This window comes from Scyliorhinus canicula, chromosome 4 (assembly GCF_902713615.1).
Source record: "Scyliorhinus canicula chromosome 4, sScyCan1.1, whole genome shotgun sequence".
NCBI lineage: Eukaryota > Metazoa > Chordata > Chondrichthyes > Carcharhiniformes > Scyliorhinidae > Scyliorhinus > Scyliorhinus canicula.
In genome coordinates, this window is record NC_052149.1 from 151,780,512 (window position 1) to 151,802,707 (window position 22,196).

Genomic DNA, 22,196 nt, shown 5'->3' on the forward strand with positions numbered 1-22,196 from the left:
CCTAGTAGAATGAGAAATATGAGCAGGTACTATGTCACCCGTCAAGCCTGCCCTGCCATTCACATCATGGCAGGTCTTCTGTCTCAACTTTCCCATTTGCTCCCAAAATCACTTGATTCCCCGAGAGACCAAAAATCTGCATATTTCAGACTTAAATGTACTAAACAATGGAATATTCACAACTTTCTAGGAGTGGTAATTCCAAAGATACACAACCGTCTGGGATAAAATATATTTCCTATCCCAGTCCTAAATGATCAACCCCCTATCTGGAGACTGTACCCTAGTGTCCAAGATTCTCCAGTCAGGGCAAACAATGTCTACCCAGTCAAGCCCCTTCTGAATCCTATGAGACCAAAAGACATAGGACAGAATTAGGCCATTCGGCCCATCGAGTCTGCTCCGCCATTCAATCATGGCTGATATGTTTCTCATCCACATTCTCCTGCTTTCTCCCCATTACTCCTGATCCCCCTATCAATCAAGAACCTATCTATCTAGGTCTTAAATATATTTAATGATTTGCCCTCCATAGCCTTCTGCAGCAAAGATTTCCACAGATTCACCACCCTCTGGCTGATGAAATTTCTCCTCATCTCAGTTTTAAAGGATTCTAGTTTTTCCTACTAGTGGAAACACTCTCTCCTATATGTTTTATTCAGATCACCTCTCGTTCATCAAAACTCCAGGCTATAGGCCCGATTTATTCTTCATAGGACAACCCTCTCATCTCAGAAATAAATCTATTGAACCTTTGCGGAACCAACTCCTTAAATATAGAGACTAGAAATGTGTATAGTACTCCAGGAGTGGGATCACCAAAGTCCTATACAACGGTAGTCAGACTTCATTGTACTTGCACTTCAATCCACTTGCAATAAAGGCCAATATGCTTTCCTAATTGTTGTGGTGCCTGAATGCTAACTTTCTGTTTGACTTATTTAAGTTTGGCTGATCATCACCATTTAAACGCCACACACCTTTAAAAAAAAATTCCACTTTTTTATTCTCACATCAAAAACAAATGACCTCATACTCTGCACATTATACACATCTACCACCTTGTAGTCCACTCACTTAACCACTCTGCATTCTCTCTGTGTCCTCGTTACAGCTCACATTTCCACCTAGCTTTGAATCATCACCAAGCATGAATATATTACTCTCTGGCTCTTCATCTAAGTCATTAATATAGATCGTAAATAGCTGAGACCCCAGCACTGATGGTTGTGACACTCCACTAGTTACAGCCTGCCAACTTGAAAATGCCTCTCTACTTGCTGCCCTTTAACCAATCATCTATCCATTCTAATTTATTATCCCCAAACCCTATGCACCCTTATCTTACATATTAATATTTTGTGCAGCACCTTATGAAATGCCTTTTTGAAATCCTAGTATATGTATCCACTAGTTCCCCTTTATCTACCCTACCAGTTACCTCCTCAAAGAACTCTAATAAATTTGTCAAACTTTATACATCCCCAGTGCTTTCTCCATGACAATGCCTCAGCGAATCAGAATTGACTTGCTAACCAATCAGCCCCTTTTTCTCCTGTGATATAAATTGCGGTGATTCTTTGAAATTTGGCATTCTTGCATTTGTCCTGATGAAATGTGAGACGAAAAGTTTGGGAAACATGTAGCTCTTTTCAGTATTATTCAAGTACTGTACTGCCAAATGATTGTTGAAACATTGTTTGCCTTTTGTAAAATCATACCAACACTGCCTGAACATTCTTTGATTTCAGGGCTCATTGTTAAGGAAGTCTTAACAATGGCTTCCAGCATTCTCTTGACCGCTGATGTCAGGTTAACTGGTCTGTAGTTTATTTCCCCTCCCTTTCGTAAATAGTGAGTTGCATTTGCTAAGTTCCAATTCACCGGGGTCATTCTAGAATCTAGGGAATTTTGGAAAATCATAATCAATGCAACCACTTTTTTTTGTAGATATCCCTTTTAGAACTCTGGGATGTAGGCCATCAGGCCTTGGAGATTTGCCCCTTAAATTTTTCCAATACTTTTTCTTTTGCAATATCAGCTACCTTAAGCTTCTTATTCTCATTAGCCTTCAAGGAAGGAAGGGAGGAAAGATATAAAGCATGTGTGGCATGCCAATGAGTCAGGTACATTAGAATTTTTTTAAACCTCATACTTCATAGAATCATCATAAAATCATCATAGAATTTACAGTGCAGAAGGAGGCCATTCGGCCCCTTGAATCTGCACCTGCTCTTGGAAAGAGCACCTTATTTCAGGCCAAGCCTCCACCCTATCCCCGTAACCTAGTAACCGCACCTAACCTTTTTGGACAGTAAGGGCAATTTATCATGGCCAATCCACTTAACCTGCACATCTTTGGACTGTGGGAGGAAACCGGAGCACTCGGAGGAAACCCACGCAGACATGGGGAGAAAGTGCAGACTCCGCACAGACAGTGGCCCAAGCCGGGAATCGAACCTGGGACCTTGGAGCTGTGAAGTAACTGTGATAACCACTGTGCGGTCGTGCTGCCCGATTATATTTTCATATTATAAATTGAGACATTTTGGGGAGTGAAGCCATTAAACCCAGTTCCTAATTCGGAATAAAATAATCCCAATCAGCATTGCTGACAGTTGGCAAACCCACCTCCTTTCCACTCCCACCTGTCATTATGCATATAGAGGCCCTTAAGTGGCTAGTTATTGCCCACTTAGGGTCACCTTCACTGCTATAATACGTCAGCCAGTGGATTGTGGGTGAGAGTGAGAAGGCTTTTCTTAACACAATTTGGGTGAAAAGATGGAAGGAGGAGCGGTTTACATTGTTCAGTGGGCACTATTGGGGTAAACCCCCCAAGATGTTACCCACCTCCTTGTGCCTCCAGTCTTGACCTCCAAAACCTGCCCCCCCCCCCCCCCCCCCCCAAACACACACCCTCGCTCCATCTCCTTCGGCTCCCTGAACTGGTCCCATCCAAAACCACAGATTTAGCTCTCACCGGTGGCCATGTCCTCTTTATCGTGGTGTCTGCTTGCAGTCCCATCAGCGGCCACTACTGACTTGGGCTGTTGCTGGGACTGCTAAAGCTGCCCATCTGATTGATTAACAGCTGGAGAGGGCAGAACTGCCCTTGACTGAGGGGCTGAAGTATGACCCTCGGCTTGTCAGGCAATTCAGAACATGAAATGGTCATTGGGCGGCCTTATTTAAAGTCAGTCAAGTTAGAACCAACATTTATTTTGAGGGGGTGGCAAGCAATACACTTGACACCCAACCTCCTAACCCACCCCCCCCCCCCACCCCCACCCACAAACACACCCAGAAGCTGAGACATGGCACTGAGTAGCATATGTCTCGATGGCAGACTGTTATTTTAACAATGTGTTCTTCATGTTTAAACTTCAGCCAATTTTTTCCCCCCCACAGACTACGTCCTCACGGATGAAATTGGAACTCCAGATGGCTGCCTGTCAGCTGAAACACAGTGCGCCTTGGACCCCGACTGCAACACTAGGCTCCGCACGCTAGGGCAATGCACAACTGGCAGCGGGGTAGAACACTTACAACCTGCTGCCAGGAATGAATGTATAATTGCTGCGCGCGCTCTTCAGTCCCACCAGCTCTTCACTTGCAAGTGCAAAAGAGGAATGAAGAAAGAGAAGAGCTGCCTCCGGATATACTGGACCATGCACCAGAGCCACGTCCCAGGTACGTTGGGTTCCTGTATATAGAAGCAGGTTTCAATCAGGAAACCTTTTAGAGATGGAGGAGCCAGAGAATACTAGTGTGAGAGAAGGAGGAAGAGGTTCAGCGGGAAACTTAGAGAGAGAAAGATTAAGACGTACCCAGTTTGCACATTATATTGAACAAGAGCTGACACTAGGACATATTGAACTTGTACTGGACCAGATAGTAGGAGATTGCCGCTTTTTGCCCACAGCGCACTATGTGTACAAGAATTGAGATTCATTTACTCTTAGTTATTATGTACTTTAAATGGGTTGATCCTGAGAACTTATATAGTGCCCCAGAGTGAAAAACCAGGTCAGACCAGTTCTAAATTGACCTGGTGAGAACTGTATAACTGGTTTCATTCTGGTGTCAGCTGGATTTTACTGGGATGAGGGGTTAACTGGTATTCTACTGGGGGGGGGGGGGGGGGGCGGCATGGAAGCACAGTGGTTAGCACTATTGCTTCACAGCACCAGGGTCCCAGGTTCGATTCCCGGCTTGGGGCACTGTCTGTGCGGAATCTGCACATTTTCCCCGTGACTGCGTGGGTTTCCTCCGGGTGCTCCAGTTTCCTCCCACAGTCCAAAGATGTGCAGGTTAGGTGGATTGGCCATTCAAAATTGCCCTTAATGTCCAAAATGGTTTGGTGAGGTTATTGGATTACAGGGATAGGGTGGAGGTGTGGGCTTAAGTAGGGTGCTCTTTCCAAGGGCTGGTGCAGACTCGAGGGCAGAATGGCCTCCTTCTGAACTATACATTCTATGTCTATGTCTACTAGATTCATCAGAAATCCAGTTGGGACTCCCAGATGCTGAGTGAGCACCAGTACTTTCCAGTTGACTTCAGCTGGAACCATGACAACTGTTGTCAATTTTACTCGGGGTCAGAGAGGGTCTCAGTGCCAGTACTGGGGGCATACACCCTCAGACGGGAAGAGCTAAGAGATGACAGTCTTACACCTCAAAGGTGTGGCTTTGATTCCAGGCAGAATGGGCAGAACTTGATAGCTGTGAAGGCACCAATCTCAGTCGAGCAAACAGAACCAACAGCACAATTGTACTCTGGTCCAAAATGCAGAGTACATATCCATAGGTAGGAATTTGAACTATGAAACTGGTGTACTAATTGTCTGGGCTTCTGAGATTGGGGTTGAAGCAGATCGCTGGAAACAACAAGCTGAACATACACCTTTGTTTGAATGATGAGTGAGATGCCTTGTTTTTCCTTTCCTGTAGGTTACAATGATTTTGAAGCATCACCGTATGAATATTCGATGCCTGGTCCGACTTGGGGCCTGGACTACAGTAGACTTGCCTCTCTGGTGTCAGGTACTGCACCCTGTAAACCTCACTAAATGCATCATTCTACACATGCCCTGCAAAGGTATAATGCCAAGTTAGAGCATCAAGCATCTTTATTTTTGTTGGGAGTGTTAGAAGGAGTACATTTGTACATTGAATGACAGAATTTCCAGGTCATCAGCTTCAGATGATTTCTTAATAAATAATATAGCAATCGTTAAATGTCCAGTGTCAACATTGTGGTGTGTCAATGGCCTGCAGACAGTTCCTGTTTGATCATCAGCAACCACTGGAGTTACAAGAAAATTCTTGTTGACCTGGAGCTATATTGCCGTTCTTCCACTGTCGCTGGGTCAATACTCCTCCCTAACATCATGTTGGATGCACCTACACCACATGGACTGCTGCAGTTCAAGAAGGCAGCTTCTAGGACAAATAGGGATGGGCAACGTAAATGCTGACTAAGCCAACCATGCTCACATCCAGAAATGAATAAAAACAAGTCCTGGACTGAAAAACATCCTGTGCTAAAAATTGGCTGTATCCTATAATTAATAATACCAGGGGAATCGTCCATTACATTATTGATTGATTGTATAATTAACCCTTGATTAGACTCCAGCCCATGACTCACTCCCAGGGATTCAGTAGCTAACGTAAATCCCACCTAATCATTTGATTAGATTTTAGCTGCCATGTATCCGTTATTCAATGTTCATTCCAACTAAAGTGTTTGATTAGAGTTGCCATAGAAGCCAATATTGTATATGGGTTCAAGAGACCAGTAATAAGAGTTTAGGAGACTAAAAGTTTGGAGGATGTGTAGTTGTAATCAGTTAACAAGCAGTGGGATTTCTGGGCATGATGGTTATTCCACTCTTTCAAATTGCAGTTACAGCATGGAAACTGGACATCTGTTCCAACTGGTCTATATCAGTGTTCATTCTCCCACGCAATACCTCTTAGCCTACTTCAGTTAACTCTATCTCCATATTCCTCGACTCATTTCTCCCTCATTTACTTAGCTAGCATTCCCCCAAAGGTATTTATACTAGTTGTCTCAATCTCTCTATGCAGTAGCATGTTCCACATTCTAAATAGGTAAGTTTCATCTGAATTCTTTATTAGAATTACTAGTGACAGTCTTCAATTTAGCACCTCTAATTTTCAATTTCCTTTACAAGTGGAAACATTTTCTCTTTATCTACCTTATTGAATCCTTCTTTAATTTGAAGGACCTATATTAGGTCACCCCTCAGCTTTTGGCTTTCTAGTAAAAGGACTCCAGTCTGTTCAGTGTTTCCTAATTTCTAACATCTTAATTTTGGTATCATGCAAAACTTTTTCTTATCTTCTCCAGTGCTGCCATACTCTTTTGGTAATATGGAGGCCAGAACACTATACCCAACAGGGAGTTTCCAAGGAGAATCATAGAATCCCTCACACAGTGGGTAGCATTGTTGCTTTGTAATGGCAGGGATCCAGGTTCGATTCCCGGCTTGGGTCGCTATCTGTGCAGAGTCTGCACGTTCTCCCCGTGTCTGCTTGGGTGTCCTCCGGGTGCTCCTGTTTCCTGCCACAATTCCCTAAAGACGTGCTTGCTAGGTGAATTGGACATTCTAAATTCTCCCTCCGTGTACCTGAACAGGCGACTAGGGTAGTTTCACAGTAACTCTATTGCGGTGTTAATGTAAGTCTACTTGAGATACTATTAAAGATTATTATTATTATACAGTGCAGAAGGAGGCCATTCTTTTTTAAATTTAAAAAAAATAATCTTTATTGTCACAAGTTGGCTTATATTAACACTGCAATGAAGTTACTGTGAAAAGCCCCTAGTCGCCACTTTCCGGCACCTCTTCGGTTACACAGAAGGAGATGTCCAAATTACCTAATAGCATGTCTTTCAGGATTTGTAGGAGGAAACCGGAGCACCCGGGGGAAACCCACGCAGACACGGGGAGAACGTGCAGACTCCGCACAGACAGTGACCCAAGCCGGGAATTGAACCTGGGACTCTGCTGCTGTGCAGCCCATCGAGTCTGCACAGACCTTCTGAAAGAGCACTCTACCTAGGCCCACTCGCTGGCCCTATCCCTTTAACCCTTTAACGTATCTTAAACAACTTTGGACACTAAGGAAAATTTTGCATGGCCAATCCATCTAACCTGCACATCTTTGGACTGTGAGAGGAAACCGGAGCACCCGGAGGAAATCCATGCAGACACGGGGAGAATGTGCAAACTCCATACAGATAGTCACTCAAGACCGGAATCAAACACTGGCGCTATGAGGCTGCAGTGTTAACCACTGTGCCACCGTGCCACTCTAAAGTCATGGGAACTCTACGAATGGTGAAACGATGAGGGTCATTCTTGGGAAGCATATAGAATAGAATAGAACAGTACAGCACAGAACAGGCCCCTCGGCCCTCGATGTTGTGCCGAGCAATGATCACCCCACTCAACCCCACCCTACACCTGTAACCCAACAACCCCCCCCCCCCAACCTTACTTTTTAGGACACTATGGGCAATTTATCATGGCCAATCCACCTAACCCGCACATCTTTGGAATTGTATGTTTCTTCACACCTTCATCAGTCAGTAAAGAGATGTAAAGGCACACAGAAGCATGGATAATTTACCATTGAAACACTGCACAAAACTGAGGGTCTAAAAATGAGTGGGGAGCGATTCGAATTTCTATTACCTTCTGGACCACGAAGAGAACAAAATAAATGTATGGCTGAGTAAACCCAAAGTTGTTAAATTGCCGGGATTTTGGATGACAAGCACTTAAATCCGTAAGCTTCTTAAATTGATTTACTATTGCATACTTTGACCTGGGTGGATTATAATTGTGTTTCTGTTTTATGTTTCTGTTGTTGCCCAGAAGGACCCAAAGTTGAACAAGCCAACGTTAACCACTGCTTAGACGCCGCAAAAGCGTGCAATGTCGATGAGACTTGCAAACAGTTTCGCACCGAGTATGCCAAGCACTGCCTGAAGCCTGCTTCCAGGTCTGGCTGCAACAGACATAAATGTCACAAAAGCCTCCGCCGCTTTTTCGACATTGTGCCCGAGGAATACAAATACCCAGTCCTATTCTGCCCATGTGAAGACAGAGCATGTACTGAACGCAGGCGCCAGACCATTGTTCCTGCTTGCTCCTTTGAACAACCAGATAAACAGAATTGTTTGAGTCTACAGGACACATGCAAAGGAGATGTTATTTGCAAGTAAGAATGCTGACCAATGGAATTAATTTGGAGCTTCCAGGGAATTTTAAAGAAAAAGATGAAAGGAATTACAGCTGGTGAAAGACGATTGTATGGCTTATTCTATACAATGGTTCGAATCAAAGCTCTGTCCATTACTTCTGTTGTGGAGAAACTCAATGTATCAACTCCTTCTCATTTGCTTCCATTGTAAGGAATTCCATTCAGTGCCATTTTATGGAATCTCAGTGGAGAAAAGCCCTTGCCATTCACTCCCAATCAGGATTTAAAATAGGGGCCGAGGTGAATTGGCCTTTGAAAGCGTATAAAAAGCCCATGAAGAGTCAATGATGAGGGCGACCATGAAAGAAAGGTTGCCCAGGTATGTGGAAGACACAACCTGTGAAGAGCCTCTCCTCCAATCACAGGTTCTGTGTCTCCCATGCTGACTGCCCTAGCTCCTCCAATCACAGGTTCTGACTCTCATAGGGGCTGGTTTAGCACAGGGCTAAATAGCTGGCTTTTTAAGCAGACCAAGGCAGCCAGCAGCGCGGGTTCAATTCCTACACCAGCCTTCCCAAACAGGCGCCGGAATGTGGTGACTAGGGACTTTTCACAGTAACTTAATTTGAAGTCTACTTGCGACAATAAGCGATTTTCATTTCAATCACAGTTTCTGTCTCTCCCATACTGACTGCCCTAGCTCCTTCAATCACAGATTCTGTCTCTCCCATGCTGACTGCCCTAGCTCCTCCAATCACAGGTTCTGTCTCTCCCATGCTGACTGCCCTAGCTCCTCCAATCACAGGTTCTGTCTCTCCCATACTGACTGCCCAAGCTCCTTCAATCACAGGTTCTGTCTCTCCCATGCTGACTGCCCTAGCTCCTCCAATCACAGGTTCTGTCTCTCCCATGCTGTGTACCCTAGCTCCTCCAATCACAGGTTCTGTCTCTCCCATGCTGACTGCCCTAGCTCCTTGTGGTGGTATGAATGTGAGCACTGCCATTGGTGCAGAGCATGGGTTTCCCATTGGCTCTGGCTGGTCATGTGCCTCTCGTCCGATTCACTGGGACTAGTCATGTGACTGCTCACCAATTGGTCGAGAGGCAAGTAGACCCCGCCTCCGAGGTGGGGTATAAGTACCCAGAGTTCCCGGCGGTCGGCCTTTCTCTGTAGTCGACCGCCGGGCTAACAACTAGCTGATTAAAGCCACAGTTTGGATCTTAATCGTGTCTCGAGTCCAATTGATGGTACATCAATTTAATCAGCTAGAATTTTGGAATGGAGCTACGCATCAAGCCTGACTGTCTCCACACCAGCCCGCATGCTGCAAATGCGCCTGCAATCTTTAAACACTGGCAGGCGTGTTTTAATAGTTACCTGACAACTGCAGCCGGCAAGCCCACCAAGGAGCAGAAACTCCACATCCTCCACTCATGCGTGGGCACAGCGGTATACTCAATGATTGAGGACGAAAGCGATTATGATGCGGCCATGGAGATTCTCAAAGGACTTTCTCCGGCCGGTCAACGAAGTATATGCGCGGCATCGCCTGACGACTAGACAACAGTTCCCTGGTGAGTCACTCGACAAGTTTTACCAGGCCCTCTCAGCTCTAGGGAGAATGTGCGCATGTCCCCAAGTTTCGGTGACTGAGCACATGGAACTTTTAATTAGAGACGTTTACGTTGCTGGCATGCAATCCTCCTCTATCCGCCAACGATTGCTGGAGAAGAACACCCTCAGCCTAGCTGAGGCACGGACTCTTGCAACCTCCCTGGAGGTTGCTGACCTGAACGCCCGCGCATACGCCCCCAGCCACGCAGCAACCCCCTGGACTTCATGGCACGCGCCACCCCGTCCTCCGTGGACCCCGGCCCCCCCCCAAGCCTGCGCTGCGGGTCGCTCCGACAAACTAGCGGGGCCCCGTTGCTATTTTTGTGGTCTCTCCAAGCACCCCAGCCCGCGCTGCCCGGCCCGCTCCGCTCTGTGCAAGAGCTGCGGGAAGAAGGGCCACTACGTGGTGGTCTGCCAGGCCACATCGGTCGCTGCTGTTCTGCGCAGCGACTGCGGATCGCCCCCCCGGGCCCCCCTAGGGCCCAGCGCCGCGCACCAACCTCTCCAGCCTGCCTCCCGGCCCCCGCAACGGCCCCACGGTCCTCCCGACCCTCGCTCCCAGCTGCCCCGACCGACCCGCAGACGCCGCTAACACTGCCCCCAGCCGCAACGAGGTTCCCATGGGCACCGCCATCTTGGGCCCCGGACGCCATGTGCAGGCCATGGGCGCCGCCATCTTGGGGCCCCGGCTCCACGTGCGGGTCCTGGCCGCCGCCATCTTGGGACCCCGATTCCACGTGCGGGTCCTGGGCGCCGCCATCTTGGGCCAACACGGAAGGCCCTGCCAGCGATTACTCTGCCACCGAGGATGATCTGGAACTCTCACCACGACTTGCTTCAATCAAACTCGACCAGTCACGACCACGCACGCTCACCAAGACTACGACAACGATCCAGCTCAACGGACACAAAACGAGATGCCTGGTGGACTCCGGGAGCATGGAAAGTTTCGTCCACCCCGACACGGTAAGACGCTGCGCACTCCCCATCCATCCAGTTAAGCATAAGATTGAATTGGCCTCGGGTTCGCACTCCGTCCAAATCACCGGGTGCTGCATAGCAGACCTCACGGTCCAGGGGAGGGTTTTCAAAAACTTCAAACTCCTCATCCTCCCCCGTCTATGCGCTCCGGCACTCTTGGGCCTGGATTTCCAGTGCAACCTGCAGAGTTTAACTTTCCAATTTGGCGGCCCTATTCCCCCTCTTACTGTTTGCAGCCTCGCGTCCCTCATCGATTACAGTCAGACCATCAACAGGTTTACACAGCTGGACGCGTATCCTCTCCACCGTATTTCTGACCTGGTTAACAGGATCGCGAAATACAAAGTCTTCTCCACGGTGGACCTTAGGTCCGCCTACCACCAGCTCCCCATCCGCGCGAGTGATCGAAAGTACACCGCGTTTGAGGCAGATGGGCGCCTCTACAACTTCCTCAGGGTTCCATTCGGTGTCACAAATGGAGTCTCGGTCTTCCAACGGGAGATGGACCGAATGGTCGACAAGCACGGTTTACGGGCCACCTTCCCGTATCTCGATAACGTCACCATCTGCGGCCACGACCAGCAGGACCACGACATCAACCTCCAAAAATTCCTCTGAACCGCAAAACTCCTTAATTTAACTTACAATAAGGATAAGTGCGTGTTTAGCATCGACCGTCTAGCCATCCTTGGCTACGTAGTGCGTAACGGAGTGATAGGCCCCGATCCCGAATGCATGCACCCCCTGATGGAACTCCCTCTCCCCAACTCCCTCAAATCCCTCAAACGCTGCCTGGGCTTCTTCTCATATTATGCCCAGTGGGTCCCCAACTACGCCGACAAAGCCCATCCAGTCCACCTCCTTTCCCCTGTCGATGGAGGCCCGCCAGGCCTTTAGCTGCATCAAAGCGGATATTGCAAAGGCTACGAATGACGCTATCGATGAGTCCCTCCCATTCCAGGTCGAGAGCGACGCGTCTGACGTAGCTCTGGCGGCCACCCTGAACCAAGCGGGCAGACCCGTGGCCTTCTTTTCACGAACCCTCCACGCTTCCGAAATCCGCCATTCCTCGGTGGAAAAGGAGGCACAGGCCATAGTCGAAGCTGTGCGATATTGGAGGCACTATCTGGCCGGCAGGAGGTTTACCCTCCTCACAGACCAACGGTCAGTAGCTTTCATGTTCAATAATGCACAGAGGGGCAAGATCAAGAACGACAAGATCTTGCGGTGGCGGATCGAGTTGTCCACGTACAACTACGATATCTTGTATCGTCCTGGGAAGCTCAACGAACCTTCCGATGCCCTATCCCGCAGTACCTGCGCCAGTGCGCAGATCAACCGCCTCCGCTCCCTCCACACGGACCTCTGCCATCCAGGGGTCACCCGTTTTTACCATTTTATTAAGACCCGCAACCTGCCCTACTCCGTTGAGGAAGTCAGGACCGTCACCAGGGACTGCCACGTCTGCGCCGAGTGCAAACCGCACTTCTACCGCCCCGAAAGAGCGCATCTGATCTAGGCATCCCACCCCTTTGAACGTCTCAGTATAGACTTCAAGGGTCCCTCCAACAACCGTAACACATATTTCTTGAGTGTTATCGATGAATACTCCCGCTTCCCTTTCGCCATTCCCTGTCCCGACATGACCACAACAACCGTCATAAAGGCCCTCCTATCCATCTTCTCCCTGTTCGGTTACCCCGCGTACATCCACAGCGACCGGGGGTCCTCCTTTATGAGTGACGAACTGCGTCAGTTCCTGCTCAGCAGGGGCATAGCCTCTAGCAGGACGACCAGTTATAACCCCCGGGGTAACGGTCAGGTCGAGCGGGAGAATGGCACCATTTCGAAGACCATCCTGCTGGCCTTACGGTCCAGAGATCTCCCTATTCCCCATTGGCAAGAAGTCATCCCTGACGCCCTGCATTCAATCCGGTCTCTCCTCTGTACTACCACTAATCAAACACCTCATGAACGTCTTCTTGTTTTCCCCAGGAAGTCGATCTCAGGATCCCCTCTCCTGACCTGGCTGGCCACCCCCGGGCCCATCTTGCACCGGAAGCATGTGCAGGTGCACAAGTCCGACCCGTTGGTTGAGCGAGTCCAGTTACTCCACGCCAACCCGCAATATGCGTACGTGGAGTATCCCGACGGTCGGCAGGATACGGTCTCGCTTCGGGACCTGGCACCCGCCGGCGTGCAGCCTTCTCCCCCTACACGAACACCTCCCCCCCCAACCCCAATTCCCCCCAGCGCCCCCCGCGCGTCCACGACCCAGCGCACATGCCCCCTCTCCCCCGATTACAGCGTCTCCACCACCGGCCCGGGGTACGGAGACAGATCTACGACCGACGCTCCCGGAGGCAAGGACGACCATCGACCCGACGTCACCGGTTCCACTGCGACGGTCCTCTAGAACACCACGGGCACCCGACAGGCTCATCATGTCCATCTGATGCGACCATAGGACATTTTGGACTTTGTTGTTATTCTGTTGCACCTTAAGTAGTAGTAGTAATATTGTTTTTTTTGCCACGAGCCAGTGGGCAGCCCACCTTTCTCGATTTTCGCTGCTCATACCAGTCCTCGGACCTCCCCCCCCCCCCCACTCTCTCTCTTCCACGTACACCCCCCCCCGCCTTCTTTCTCCACAAGGGGTGAATGTGGTGGTATGAATATGAGCACTGCCATTGGTGCAGAGCATGGGTTTCCCATTGGCTCTGGCTGGTCATGTGCCTCTCGTCCAACTGGCTGGGACTAGTCATGTGACTGCTCATCAATTGGTCGAGAGGCAAGTAGACCCCGCCTCCGAGGTGGGGTATAAGTACCCAGAGTTCCCGGCAGTCGGCCTTTCTCTGTAGTTGACCACCGGGCTAACAACTAGCTGATTAAAGCCACAGTTTGGATCTTAATCGTGTCTCGAGTCCAATTGATGGTACATCACTCCTTCAATCACAGGTTCTGTCTCTCGCATACTGACTGCCCTAGCTCCTCCAATCACAGGTTCTGTCTCTCCCATACTGACTGCCCTATCTCCTCCAATCACAGGTTCTGTCTCTCCCATGCTGACTGCCCTAGCTCCTCCAATCACAGGTTCTGTCTCTCCCATACTGACTGCCCTATCTCCTCCAATCACAGGTTCTGTCTCTCCCATGCTGACTGCCCTATCTCCTCCAATCACAGGTTCTGTCTCTCCCATGCTGACTGCCCTATCTCCTCCAATCACAGGTTCAGTCTCTCCCATGCTGACTGCCCTAGCTCCTCCAATCACAGGTTCTGTATCTCCCATACTGACTGCCCTATCTCCTCCAATCACAGGTTCTGTGTCTCCCATACTGACTGCCCCAGCTCCTCCAATCACAGGTTATGTATCTCCCATGCTGACTGCCCTTGCTCCTTCAATCACAGGTTCCATCTCTCCTGATCTTGCTGCTCCTCCAGTGTCAGAATCTGTGTTTGGAGGAACAGTAAAGGCTGGAGACTCAGGGCCAGATGGACCGAGAGAGAAGCAGAAAGTAATTAAAATGAAATGAAAATCGCTTATTGTCATGAGTAGTCTTCAATGAAGTTACTGTGAAAAGTCCCTAGTCGCCACATTCCGGCTCCTGGCCAGGGAGACTGGGACGGGAATCGAACCGTGCTGCTGGCCTGCTTGGTCTGCTTTAAAAGCCAGCGATTTAGCCGAGTGAGAGGTATTTGAAAAACAAGTGAGCAGATCAGAAACAGGTCAGTCCACCATTGCAATAACTCCATCTCTGACATCCGCCGACAGTAACTAGCCCATTTGCAGATCCCGTGGGTGCCTTTGAAAATTACCTTAGGATTATTGGATTTATGGTTTACCCATTCTACATTGTAATAGTGGTGCTCGCAGTAACAGTTTATGTCCTACTGGACCTGGACTGGAACTATTGCTCTCACTCTGACTCCCAACCTATCCCATCTCCCTCTGAGTAACACAGGATGGGATTTCCCAAGTTCTGCAGCAAACCCCCACCTCCAACTGAACACCCCTCGCAGTCCTGACTCCTGAGTCTGGAACAGGGGGATTGACAGTGAAAGCATTGCAAAGGGACCCAACCACCACAGGCCCATTAGCACCCTGTGCCTACAACAACTTCAGACCCCAGCAGAACTCACACTTCCAATCAGCATCATCAATCTTAATAATGGTTTGGAGCCAATGGGAGCCACTTGTAAAGAAATTACCATTCTTTCACTGATGCAGTTCCAAAGGGAAAAAATGCACAGAATCCAAACATTACACTTCCCAGGAAGCTGATTATTTTATTCTTGTTTACTGTAATAAAACCATGCAATAGGCAAAACAAAACTTTAAGTTTCGCACTGTCCTATCGATTTCTCAGATCAAGCTTTGTGATTGTAGATCTTGCTAACCTAATTAAAATATAATGTGCCTGAAGGCAAGAATGGTAACCTCACGATTTGGGGGTGGACAAGCTATTGGCTGAATTTCTGGTTCCCCCACCAGTGGGTTTATAGGCAGGGGGTGGGGGAAGGGGGTAGAGACTGAAATAGAAGTAATGGGCTTCCATCTGGGTTCCCGCCGCCCCGACTGTCAAGTGATTTTACACTGGGCCTACCCTCAAAGCCCACCCTTGCCCCAATTATTGGCCACTTAAGGGCCATTTCCCACTCAGCCTCAATTTGTTTTAGGCTGCCGGAAGGATTTTAAGGGGATAGCTGAAAATGATCAGGCTTAGGCCTCAGGTAGGATGTGGGGTGGGGGTGTGTGTGTGGGGGGAGGGGGGAGGGTAGGATGTGGAGGGCGGGGGGGAGGAAGAACCATCCAAACCCCTCCCATTCTCCTATTTTTTATGTCCAATGGCCACTGACCACCCACTCCCCCCCCGGCCTCTTCCCCCAACACCCCAATCACCCACTTACCACCCGTCCCAGGCTTTCCCTATCCTCCCCAGGGACCACGAAAATCTACCTTCCCATCCAGTCTCAGGACTTGGGCTCTGTCAACTTCATGCACTTCCCCTTCTGTCCACTGCAGTTCCTGTTGTTGCAGAGACTGGAGAACTGCTGGCCAATTGGGGAGGCCAAATTTAGATACCTTGGAGAATTGTTGAGCTGGACGAGATTGCAGAGTTAGGGAAGGGTGAGGCCATGGAGGGATTTGAAAACGTGGATGACAATTTAAAAATCAAGACGTTACTTGATTGGAGCCAATGCAGGGCGACACCCTAGGGTTGATAGGGCAACGGAATGGGTGGCAGAGCTTTGGATAACCTCTAGATTAGTGAGGGTGGAATGTGGGAGACCAGCCTGAAGTGTGTTCGACTAGGCTAATCCCAAGGTAACAAAGGCATGAAAGAGGGTTTCAGCAGATTCCAGGTTAATTAGATTTAATAATACATACACAGTCTTTGATATAAATATGACCTTATCATCTGAAGAAGGAAACCCTGAACAAATTCAGCACAAATACAGAGGGTAATGATACCATGTGACTGCATTGCCTAGTAAAGGTGTAAGTGAGAATGAGAAAAGAGACATGGAAACTAAAAGTTTGCCCTTAAGAAAATCTCAAGTAGAGTACTAGGGGAAAAAGAAATATTTTGAACCTGTACTCCCAATGATCGGACCTTTTCCTAAATCACAATCATATAGAATTTCAACAGATCGAACCATTCCCCTGCATTGCCATTTCATGGAATTCCAAAAGCTACATTTGTTTTGCTACCACAAGAACACACATAAGTACCTCCATCAATACAGACATACATCAATATCCCTGCACTGCCACATTAATACCTTTTCTGCCTTTCGGCTCCACCATACACACATGAATAAATAAATACAACAATAATCCGGATATTTGCAGGCTAACTTCAGGCAATCCACTTTGACTGTGAAGCCTATTATTAGTTGGATTACTGACTCACCGTGAACGGTTCCACATTATATTCTGCTGTAGCAAATCCCCCCTGCAAATCTGGCTGTTGGTGTCCCCAAGCGTAATGTCTTGCTTTCTCTCATTTTTCTGACAGATCCCGACTCGCAGATTTTCAAACCAACTGCCAACCGTCCAAGAAGTCTGCCAGCTATTGTTTCGGAGAGAACTATAATGCCTGTCTTCAGTCTTACACAGGCCTCATTGGTAAATGCTCTGACTTCATTGTACCAAAACTGAGGAGTAAGCAGTGCTCAATATCTTCATGGGGAGGAGAGGCACAAATGCTTTGGAAGATTTTTGCTAGTTTCTATGTTTCCGATATTGTAACGACTAAACGGGCTGAAGTTCTCAGTCCTATTGCAATGGTTCGGTTCACGGCTGGGTCACTGTCTGTGCGGAGTCTGCACGTCCTCCCCGTGTGTGTGTGGGTTTCCTCCGGGTGCTCCGGTTTCCTCCCACAGTTCAAAGATGTGCGGGTTAGGTGGATTGGCCATGCTAAATTGCCCGTAGTGTCCTAAAAAGTAAGGTTAAGGGGGGGTTGTTGGGTTACGGGTATAGGGTGGATACGTGGGTTTGAGTAGGGTGATCATTGCTCGGCACAACATCGAAGGCCGAAGGGCCTGTTCTGTGCTGTACTGTTCTATGTTCTATGTTCTAATTAGTTGGGACGTGTTGAGTTGGGATTTACTCCATTTTCAATTGATGCATCTTAGATGATCCAACGACAAATTCTAATCCAGCATGGACTCAATGTGCCAAATGGCTTCTTTCTGTGTCCTAATAACTATGGCGGAATTTTATTTTACCCCCAGATGTAGCTGGGAGATAGGGTGACAGGAAGGTGGACAGAACAGTTGGGCGCAAAGCTTGTCGGCTTCCCATCACACTCTGATTCAATTTGGGATGGGAAGGTTTGAAGATGATCTTCCTGACTGGAAGTTAATTGAGGCCCTTAAGGACCACTTTACACACCTCATCCTGTCGTCGCTAGTATTTCACCAGCAGCAGCGGGAACAATGAGTTGAAGGCAAACCGGCATGGGTTGCCCACCACAAAGATCTCAGCCTGTCCTATATGCTAACCCCCAACCTCCCTCTCCCTTTTCCCCCATAACTGGGGTTTCCCCTATCTGGCTCCAGCAAACACACCCCAATTACCTTACCCCTGGGGTTCCATCAGCGATACCCTGCGTGAGGTCTACTGCAGTCCTGGCAGTGACCACTGCTCCCTACGGTTCTGCTGGTTCTGGAGAGCTGCCGGCCTCTAATTGACTGACAACTCTTAAAGGCAAAATTCCTCCTGAGGATGGCAAAGACCCCCAAACTCTGATGAGATAAGTGCCTGAGTGACACTAAATCCTAAGTGAAGGTGGGAACTTGGCCTTGTTAGGGATTTATGCATTACCTGCACGTTCCCTCTTTGGAGTTTGATGTTCAACAAGGGGTACTTTACAGAACTCTGTACAACTCATGTTCCCTACAGGTACAGTTCTAACACCAAACTATGTGAGCAACAGCAGCTCTGATATCTCCATATGGTGCACATGTGTCAACAGCGGCAACCAACATGAAGAGTGTGAGAATCTACTGAACCTTTTCACAAGCAACAACTGCCTCAGTAAGTATGATGGGGTAGAAGTGGCTAAGAATTGAGTAAGAGCAACCCATCGTGATTTTCACTCTTGATTTATCCTCACTCCTATTCTCATGGAGAAGATCTTGCAATCCACACAGACCACCTCCCAATATATACACGAGTAAAGTTAGGAACTCATGTCCTACTGTTCCAAGGCACGAAACGTTGAGCTCCAACCTTTTGCTTAGACTAATTATTGATTGTTAGAATCTGATGGAAGGAATGTAAGCAAGACCATTTTGCATGGAGATATTGGACATTGTTGCAGTTATTTTAATTAAGTCTTCAGTTAAAAGAGGAGAAAAGGCTCGCTCCTAGCTAACGCTGTAACCCCTTCCAGACCTTCAACTCTTCGAGATTTCTATGTTTCTCTGCATCTGGCCCCGTGTGCATCTCCAAATATTGTTGCTTCACCATTGGTGGCTGTACCAATCAGCTGCTCAGATTCAAAGCTCTGGAATTCCCTCCCTAAATTCTCCATCTCTCTATCCATCTTTCTCCTTCTTAAAGACTTTTCTTAAAATTTACCTCTTGATAAAGCTTTTGGCCACCGCACTAATACCTCAGTTTGTGGTTCAGTGTCAGATTTTCTTTCACAATCTCCAGTGAAGCATCTTAGGATGCTTTATGACACTAAAGTTGCTAAGTGAATTTTCGTTATTATGATGGAATTTCTATCCCAATATAAGACCTAATAAATCCTGTGATAGAGCACTGAGGCAGGATTTCCCACCCAACTGGCCGTGTGTTTCCTGCAGCCCACTAATGGCTGGCGGCGGAACCGTCTTGTCCCCCCCATTGTCAGTGAGGTTTCCCCGTTACTGCACTCCTCGCTGCCGGGAAGCCCACGGCAGAGGTGTGCCATTGGCGGGATTGGAAGATCCCGCCAGCGTCAACGATCGGAAACTTTCGACCCTGAACCCACGGAGCCCAATTAGCTTTAGTGGTACTCAGTGTACTCTGAATCACAGGACTTAATGGCAGAACACTGGAACATCCATTTCTCACAGGGAGGTCGAGGTAATGTTGAAGAAATGTTTAGTAGTCATAGAGTCGGAAAGGAGAGTCAAAAAGATAGTTTATTTCCAAAAGGAAAGTATTTACAAGTAGCAGTCCCAGTCCCAGTCGGGACTACCCAGGAGCTCGGCTCCTACCTGGGCCTGCTTTTATGGTATGGAATTAACGAGCCCACTAATGGGCCTCTGTCCCTCAGTGGAGAGCTCATATTCCACAAGGCCCACGGGGAGATTAATCGGGTCGTCTCCATGGGTCTCGTGGGAGTTATAACATCCTCCCTCCTCCAAAGTCCATAAGTCCCTCTGAAGAAGGGAGAGCAGGAGGATGTCTGCTCCTCTTTGCCCGTGGCTGCACTTCCAGTGGCTGCAGGGCTGGACCAAGGGATGTATAACATGTCGGGGAATGACGTTTCCGTTGTGAGGGGGGCGGGGGGGGGGGGGGGGGGGGGAAACGGCACCGCTTGTGACTGATCCTTGGCAATGTCGTTGTCGGAATTCTCGGATGCCTGGGTCTCCCTCTCAGAGTGGCAGTGTAGGAGCGTTTTCAAGACCTGTGTATTGAGTCAGCTTTGACATAGGGTTCTTCCCTGTGGCTCAACTCAGTACAGAGAACAACAGACACATCAACAATCTGGATAAGACGGATTTATTTTCCCAAGCTTGAGTTCGTGTACACGAGAGATGAGATCTGGATGCTTGCCAAGATCTATCTATAAACACTTGATAAAAACACATCAATTATACAATTTCCAAAAATTAATAGCCCACCCCAGTTGGACTCAATCCAATCCCTGAAGCTGTCCCGTTCAAACTTTATCCAATAAAATTGCAATCAAACCATCATTGAGCCTCATCCTGTCACCTGATGTTTACCAAAGGTATTAAGTTCATTTTAAGTTGTTTTCCCCATCCTAACATCCTGATCACCCATCTGTTCATTAGGGACAGGATGGCAGAACTGGCATCCTCTTTACTCCATGGATTGTTTCAGAGGGGCAGGATATCAGAAGTGGCTACCCTTTCACTTCATGGATTGTTCCAGAGGATATTGGAGGCCACTGATAAAACTTGTTTACTAGCAATCTGCTGACCACACATCTCCTGTGTCTCAAAAACATGGGCAAATTAGCTCGCCTAAATCCCATCATGCATTGTGGCCACTGCTTGTTGCTACAGTTTACATGATTATCATTACTATGTCCTAAAATACAGGTTTAATGGTTAATAATGATTACCCAGTACACTTTCTATTAGTAATCTCAATCCTTAATAAATTAACTTATGTAAAACTACTCTAGTGGCATCCTAGCTATTCAGTTTTAAGAGGTCTCATTGCTGGACGCCTCCTTCAGGCAGTCCACTAACTTTCGCATCTCGGTGTCGGGGCCCCCATTGGGCAACACCCCCATGTGCCAGGGCAATGTGACTGGAAGACAGCTCTTCTGGTGGGGTGCGGCCTAACTCTGGATCCCTGGTCCTGAGGTGGTCAATGTGCATCCGCACCGTCCGTTTGTGTGTCTTTACCTGGTACGAAACCGGTCCAGACTTTTGAACCACTGTCCTTGGAACCCAGGAGATTAATTGACAGACCCTGTCTGTCTAGTGGGGGTTATAACAAAATGCATTGGATATCCAATGAGAAATATAGAGGTTTGAATCTCAGTTTAATCTGAGTGACCTCATATGCCCATGTTGTGTGATCCATTCCCAGTTTTTGGCCATATTTCATTGAGCAGGCTCCTTAATGTTTGTGATCTGTTTGTCCTCAGAGCTGAGAGAGGGAGGGGCAGGAGAATAAACTGGGAAGACTTCAGGCTTAAGTCGATCAATGAAATCATTTTGTTTGGCAAAAAGCGTATGTAAAGAAGTAAAGTGTATACATCATCAATCAACATGTAGGGAGGGATTAGATTCAAGGAGATGAGTGACACTATGCAAGAGATTACCTCAGGGCCTTGGGTCTGAATCTAGTATAACACCTGTACCACCTGATAATTGCTGAAATGAACTGTGTTTTGATCTGCCTTAATCTTTGAAAGCGGTCTTTAAATTTGGACTGGGGACTCAGCACCCAAGATCACTATTGTTAATTCTGGTTTCTGTAGACTGGTGGCATTCATGTATCCAAATCTGCTGCCAATCTTCAGAAAAGAGTAAGGACAAAATTTGTCCAACTAAAATATTGGATTTACTTCATGCTGAGGTTCTCAACCTTTTGCCTGAAGTTTAACACAACTTGGTCTCTTCCAGGAAATTCTATAAATTCGTACGCCAATTCTTTGCAGTTTCATTCTTCGGAAAGCAAGCAGCCTGCACTAACAATGACTGAACGCTTATCCTTCAACCTCCCCAGCAAGGATAGTTCATGTGATGATGCCAGTGTCAGTTTGGACTCAAATGAGGTAACAGTCTTTTCTGACCTCCTATTTTGTCATCAGTGCTATAATTGCAAATGATTTGCAATTGAAGTGTGGGGCATTCATTCACATTGTGAGAGGATGAGGTTTGTTTTCAGTGAAAAGAAGGTTGAAAAGAGACAACTCCGTTTTAAGTGTTGAAAACCACAGATAATGTGTGCATAAGTGCTTTATTCTTTGGAGCTTGCTTGTCGCTATTAGTTATGTGAATCAAATGGATGTTTCTGGTCTGTGCTTTCTTGCATTGTTGTAACTGCACTCTAGTTATTTGATACCAATCACATCATCTGCGGAGGCAGGTTTTTAAAAAATAATTGGGTACTCTAAATTTAAAAAAAATAAATTTAGAGTAGCCAATTATTTATC

At 47.7% G+C, this 22,196-nt stretch overlaps 1 protein-coding gene across 2 annotated transcripts in view; it reads left to right on the top strand.

The window, feature by feature from the left end:
- Positions 1-22,196, top strand: part of LOC119965081 (GDNF family receptor alpha-4-like) — a 40,068-nt gene that overhangs the window by 16,387 nt on the left and 1,485 nt on the right. The window contains exons 2-7 of one of the 2 annotated variants that reach the window (XM_038795359.1): positions 3,412-3,693; positions 4,953-5,045; positions 7,913-8,258; positions 16,857-16,966; positions 18,245-18,379; positions 21,664-21,815. In XM_038795359.1, coding sequence (XP_038651287.1) covers positions 3,412-3,693; positions 4,953-5,045; positions 7,913-8,258; positions 16,857-16,966; positions 18,245-18,379; positions 21,664-21,815 — 1,118 coding nt within the window. The remainder of the gene's footprint in view (positions 1-3,411; positions 3,694-4,952; positions 5,046-7,912; positions 8,259-16,856; positions 16,967-18,244; positions 18,380-21,663; positions 21,816-22,196) is intronic. The other variant, XM_038795360.1, reaches the window with a different exon arrangement.